The 6,973-nt window shown below is 38.3% G+C and overlaps 1 protein-coding gene across 3 annotated transcripts in view; it reads left to right on the top strand.

Annotated features, from left to right (window-relative positions):
• Positions 1 to 6,973, top strand: part of LOC111321386 (uncharacterized) — a 41,213-nt gene that overhangs the window by 19,723 nt on the left and 14,517 nt on the right. For 2 of the 3 annotated variants that reach the window (XM_022924243.2, XM_022924242.2), the window contains exon 2: positions 3,357 to 3,729. In XM_022924243.2, the coding sequence (XP_022779978.1) occupies positions 3,357 to 3,729 (373 nt within the window). Of the gene's footprint in view, positions 1 to 1,347; positions 1,488 to 3,356; positions 3,730 to 6,973 lie in introns of those variants that run through there. The other variant, XM_022924244.2, reaches the window with a different exon arrangement.

Genomic DNA, 6,973 nt, shown 5'->3' with positions numbered 1-6,973 from the left:
CACTTGATCAGGCGCAGAACTTCGCTGAAGAAAATTGAACGCCAAAGCTTCGACTCTGTCAAACCTTGAGGAACAGAAATTAGTTGGATATTCTTTTAAAGGTAACACTTCAGTTTCACAAAGACATGCTCACTTTTTTGTAGCAGTTGCAGTTGTAGTCGACGATCGTGTAGCTAATGAAGTATTTTCAGTGTCAGTTTGTTTTGACGTGCGTTAGGTCGGGATATGCTGGTGCATAGAAGAGTGTAGAACTAAGAACGGATATCGCCTTCGCAAACTGCTCACGATTAACCCAAATATCATGTTGATTAGTCGCGACATCCGTAACACAATGTAATCACAATGTTAACAGGTGTGAGAACATTTCAGTGACAGAAGTCCTGTTTTCTACTAATCCAGACGTTAAGTCGGTTGAAAATGAAATTAAGCTTTTAGCCAGACAACTTGCCCTTCCTCAGAATTTTCGATTCAAACATCGCAGTGATATCCCCCAAGTACAGCTTTAAATCGGCATGAGACTTTGGAAAGCGAAATATTTTAAGCGTGACTGCATTATCAAAAAAAACTTGTGTCAACTTTGTGTAAAACTTATTGAAATTGGAAAAATTATCCATGATACAAGTCACATTTTTCCCCCTAGATCCCCGATACACACTTAAGGTGATAAAAAGGTTTCTGTAGCTGTTTATGTCTAATCGAATATATTCGAATTCATTGAAATTCACAATTACGTCATGCATAACAACTTTATTGACATATTGTCATAATTTGCTCAGTGATCTATTTATAAACTTTGTTCAATTTTTCTGTATCATCTGAATTTAGCATGAATCTGTCCCGGTTGCTGTATCATTGTTTTACTCTGCACTAAACCTTTAAATAGAGAACCTAGAAATATCTGTGAAATGACATTTAAATCTTCGTCAGACATCAAAATGTAACATTCGTCCATCGTGTGACATTTCCTATTGTTCTCACTCAGACACCCATAACAAAACCGAGCAGTGGGGCTGAATTTTTAATAAAATGCACAACAAAATTTGTATTTATTCATAGTCTAGGTAGCATACTTTAATATGCCGTCTGCTCCTCGATAAATGTAAGAGCGTTCTTCAATGCTACGAATCTCTCGCAACCCTTAAGGAAAACATTTTGAAAAATTACAACGTTTGCAAATTTGTTTGCGGGTAGATTTGAGATCAGATGTTTCAGCTTTTTAAATGCTACGATCGTCTTCAGACATTTCGTCGTGTGAAATCATCGAGCAACGTCGTAAACGTTTGAGGTCTTTGCAAAGCTTGTGAAAGAGGCTCCTTCCAAACGAGGAGATCGAGAAGCTTCAAGCATTTTCGTCCACATTGGGAAACCGATACAGCTACAACTCTGCAGCAGATGCTAGCGTCGTATTTTTAATTTTTCGATTGCATTGTATTAAGAAGAGTGTTTATAGCTTGTGGTGCAATTTGTTTGCCAAAGGCTAGATGGAGGTGGGTGAGAAATCGTTCTTTATTCTTTGAATCAATTAGGTACACATTGTAGGCATGCTACCTGCAATTTTTATCATAAAAATATTCTCGGTGAAATTTAACAAGTCCGGTGGTGCGCGTGTTTCAACGATGGCGTCAGTTTCAGCGTGTTGACGAATTTACACGAGTAATTGCAACCTCAAGGCGAAAAAATACACTAGGTTAGCTAATTGAGAAACTGTTCCCAAGATGAGTTGCCCGATAAACCCTTTTTTCTTCGGAGATAGGTCTCGCTTCCTTGATTGGGTTTGAGTAAAAGCTGTATGAGATCGTACTTCAACACTATTTAAGATTTCCCAAGATATCTTGAACACAGTCATAGGAATACTAGATGAACCCTTAAAAGTTTTTGTGCAGGAAATCTCAGACGAAATTTACAAAGTCATACAACACCCTTTTCCACGGATAGAAATATGGAGATATTATCGTTATTGTGTATTAAAAGTGCCGTATCCCATAACAAAACTCGAACTCCGCAATCTCCGTGATGATCCGGTAACTATAGTTTTATAGTTCTAGCCATCAATTTTACAGTTGTGTTCACGATGGTTCTAATTTCCCTCAAGTCTAAACCATAAAAGGGATGCCCTCATCGGTGGTTAAAAGATCGATGGCTATATATTAAATGATGCATTTCTGTCAAAACATTAAGTTGTACGTGACCCCATTCGGTTTTCTCGAACAGTGTTTTATTTAGTGATCAAAATCTTGAAACGTTTCCAAACACATCCTACGAACTTTGTCTTTTCACTCGGATCTCGTTATCGAAGTTTATCTGATACAAAACCCAAAAGAAAACTATTTTTAAGAGGTGAGGTAAATTTTAAGAAAGCTATTTCGCGGGGACTTTGATCTATCCTGGGATATTCTAAACAATAGTGAACAACAAAGACCTGATCCGTTAAATAATATTGGATTGAAAGCTCTGGAACTAATATTTTTTGTGAAATGTCTAATCATGGCATACTTTTTTAGTCTAAATTTAATGTATGACTAGAAATAACCGAAGGAAAAACGCATGGATTGTGTGACGAGAAAACTGGCCTTCTTGCAAGTGATTGCATATCGTATAGTTGGTCGCTTTGAAGTGTTTAAGCGTCTTGGAGATTATAATGATTTCGTCTGTTTCATTTTCAAACACATACCTTAAGAATTTTCTCACTGATTCATTAGTTCAAAGCTGCAACAAAGACCCACACACGTCATATTAAACTGCTGCATTTTAGGGAGTATTCTGCACTCATAACTTATGTAGGTGTTTTTACTCACTTACACTTTATGTAATGTCGTTAATACTTCTTTGTAACTATTAAGATATATTCTGGTAAAGTACAGCTAAAGGGTCGTAATCTATCAATTTCAAACTTAAAACCTGTCTTCCATAAGTGAGCCGTATGAATTTTTTTGGCCAAATTATCTACCAATTTCAAACTTAAAGCCTATCTTCGAAAAGTGACGCGTACGATTTTTTTTAAATGCGAGTTTTTGTGGCTAAATTATCTGTTACTTAGCAACTCTTGACAATAAAAACAATAATGATACTGATGCCGGGTAATAATGATATTGATCATGATTGTAATTATACATAATAATGATAGTAATAACAAGGATAGCAGGCTAATAATAATTTTTAAAAGACCTTCCAAAAATCATCATCGTAAAGGGACATTTGGAAGGAGGGGTAAAGCCAATCTGAGAATAACTGCTCAAGTTTTAAGCCAAAAAAAAAAAAAATTGAAATGAGTAAAAAGCAATATTGATTTGCACTAAATTAAGTCCTGAGCTGCCCAGTTGTTACAAAGTTTCAACGTGGTTCTTCTTCGATTCCAGACATTTTCAAACCGTGAACTAATTGAAGCATCCAAAATGATGAATTTCGTTGATGAAGTCCCAGGATGGGGTTCCCCGTACTGCGTCGAGGGCCTCCCATTCCTGGATGGTACCCAAGTTGTCCCCGAAATGACTGCCCAGGACCTGGATGGGTACCCACCCATGCAGTTAGATGGAGAAGAAAGCAAGAGTAGAAGTGACGGTGTTACCTCGTGGAAGAGCTGTTCCAGCCTTACGGATCATGAGTCTGGTTACTCGTCGGATGAGAGTGCGTCTCCAAGGATGGACGAGGCTCTGCCTTCTCCAGCAAATAACTGCCTGGATTTAGACCAGAATACAACTCCTGGGTTAATGGAGTGTTTGGGACCAACAGGTAAGTAAATGAAAAAAATTGATACATTAAGTGGTAGCAATGGTGCATTTAAGGGTTGGTTCCTTATGCACAATTTCCTGGTAGAATTGGAATTGGAATATTGGTTTTTGTGAAATGGCAAACTCGTGAAAGGTCACCTTCAGCAAGTTACGGTGCTGTCGTGGATGTCAGCTGTGTTACGGTTGCATTCATAAGGTAGCTCTTCATACGCTGTTTCCTGGTCGATTCGGAATCGGTGTGTTGGTTTTTTTGGTGGGAAATTTGACGTTATTTTATGTTCACTTACAGTAAATTAGTGTGCAGTCCAGTTATCAGTGTCATCCGCTGTTCTTCACCCAGGTCCATACATCTCTTTCTAAATCCGCCTAACCTAATTCCAGGCTGTAATTCTTACAGAAATTAAAAAATTCCAAGTTCCAAAAGTGAGTCTCCTCTTGCAACACAATGTGAACAGGAGATAGATTAGATTAATTTTGGTTAATTTTGTACCCGTTGCTAGTATTCCCAATCCACAGATGGACTCAGACCATGGCCACAATAGATTGAAGACTTTTGCGTCGATTGCGCTGCTTATCATACACCTATTGAAGCCAGAAGGAAATACCTTTGGACAATTGTTGAAGCAATGTCCCTTTCATTTCATAACCACTTCTCACTTCGAAATTCTCTTACGTGTATTTGAAATTGGTTGCATTTGGAATTTGGATTTTTGTCCGTCTGTTCTCCACAAGTTTCCCTTAGTACTCTGCTTCGCTTCGTTTTTTACATGTAAAAATAATAAACGTTGCAAACTGAATAGATCGCTCAATAGCGTTTGTGAATTTTTTTGCAACTGTGTTAGAAGACTTGCATCGAATGCAGGTGTCTCGATCAGTGCATATATTTATCTTTATTCTGTTCGGAATTGAATTCATTTGTTTTGATGTTTGCATCCAAAGTTTACACTTTACTGAGTACCCAATATTGTTGGAGTAATTCACTGGCTATGTTTAAAATACTAACCAAGTTAACGCGTCATAGACACTCATGGACGAAAACACCCTTTGTCGGCTCACGTTTTGAAGCAATGTGATTGGCTGACTAGATTGTACCCATAATTCAAGCCCATTGTTTGTCGCGAAAGCGTTTGTGGAATGTTCTTCCTGTTTACAACGGCGAACTCGAAATCCGCAGGCTTTCAAGACAAGCGGGAAATATCCTGAAAAAGAGCTTTATTATGATGCCCTGAATTCGTACCTCCCCATCACCTAATAACAAGATGTTTTGTCGTTCGACGGAGATGTGTATTTTCGTAGATTCTTTGCATTTAGTCCTTGTCTTGGGCTCCAACGGTCTAAGACTTCCGGTCGAAGTAGTCGTCTCCAGACAGCAACGTACGTTGTTTGGTCTTGTGAATTTGAATTATAGTTTGGGCGATCGAAAAAGAATTGCAAGGTAAGCCGTTTCCTTTGCTGCCTGATACCTGTTTTGAAATTCCGCTTAAGATTCCCTTTTCGAGAAAGTCAAATTCGTCATCTACATCTCGCCTCTGTCGAAGCCGGGTTCAACAGCTCTTCGTTTCACTTTTAAGGTTCTAGCCGGGAACATAGATCGCTCTATTTTGTGATCTGATATGTGTTGGTCCTACTTTAAAAGCTATTTTTTCCTACAGGTAAGATCTTTTCACGCCTTTAAAATGCTTTTTTAAGAAAGTAGTGTGTAAGATTATGGAGTAACGAGGCTTTTCCAATGTAATCACGCGACATCCAATGTGCCTCGGCTTGGTGCCCTTTCAACAGAATTTTAGCATCAACAGAAACGTTACGAGAAATTACTTCAGAAATATTCAGTAAAACCCGATTCGACAACTTGGCCGCAAACACGGAAAATTATTTCTTTGGGTTTTGTTCGGTTTCACATGATATTTCAGTTAAGGCGTTCTATATGCAAACGTACGTGACACGAGTCATTGGAGCGGCGGTATAGCATGAAATAAATCTTTCAGTTCTTTTTTCGTGAATAAAACCTCTATGAATTGTCACCATGATCAAGATAGTAACGTTTCCATGCAGAAAAATCATGGGAACCTTAAACATTTTAGCGTAGATCGGGTTGAGACGATAGCAAAGCATTTTAGGTTTAATGTTTTTTAATTAACGCTGGTTTAACAAAACAAAATTAAACAAAAGTAGCTTAGCGAAAGCTTTCGTGTGCGGACATGTGTACAAGACTTTATTATGCGCGGCTAAAATTTAATATCTGTTTCATTTTGCTGGAATAGAAAGCCACCCTAATCTTGGAAAAGCGGGCACATGTCATATCATCCTCAAGAAGAGGCTTTTGAGCCCTAACTATGTGGAGATTAAGCGTTTCAAAATATGGGAAAAAGGCTCAAGATCTTCTCTTAAAAATTTTACGAGCCGATTTTTGCCTTAGGCCTACAAGCAAAAATTTCTTGATTGCCTTGTTTAACTTGACCTCTATTCTTTTTTGGGACATAAACTGGCCACGGCTCAGATCTATTCAAACGTACTCGCCCTTTCGAATTCCGGACTGTTCAAGTCGCTTTTTGGTTCACTTGTCTCGTTCGAGTGCTTTTTTTTATTGTTTAAAATTATGATGGGAAACTTACACTGCCGACATACCTTGAACTGTTGAATCGCTCGGGGCAACTCTTTCTCAGTCCGCATCTAACGTTGGTGTAATTTCAATCTCTGATCTTTTCTTTTAGCTGCTCGCGCATCGATGTGGTCAATCGCTTGACATTACTATAAGGGGACCGGCTTAAGCTTTATTCCAGTTGATACTGAAACTCCAGCACACTGCAATAATTCACCGTCGCTCATGCTTTATTATTCTCTGTCGAAGCTGAAGCCGGCCCTCAGGAAAAAAATCCTTCCTTCTCTTTTATTTTCGTACTGCCCACGTTATCCAGGTGGATGTTATCATGTGCAGCATAGCTTTTGATTCGAAACTGGTTCGATGCTTTCTTTCGTAATAATTTCCCTAAATTTTCTTTGCTTATATACAAATACGTTGTCGTTGTGCCTTCTGGAATTGTCGTAGCTCTTCCAAAATTTCCTGTTTGACTGCATTCATACAATGAACACGTGCAATTAGATTTGGAATCCTGAGAGATTTCCTCGTAGGATTCCTTTGCTTAAATATCAAACTTGTTTTCCAGAACATTTCATTCTTGGTATTCAGTTTTTTCTAAGCCTGTATGCGTAGTGATCTTGCTGCAACTTCACTTGACATTTGTTGA

Source organism: Stylophora pistillata, chromosome 10 (genome assembly GCF_964205215.1).
Source record: "Stylophora pistillata chromosome 10, jaStyPist1.2, whole genome shotgun sequence".
Classification (NCBI taxonomy): domain Eukaryota; kingdom Metazoa; phylum Cnidaria; class Anthozoa; order Scleractinia; family Pocilloporidae; genus Stylophora; species Stylophora pistillata.
This window is presented reverse-complemented; position numbering and strand designations above follow the sequence as displayed.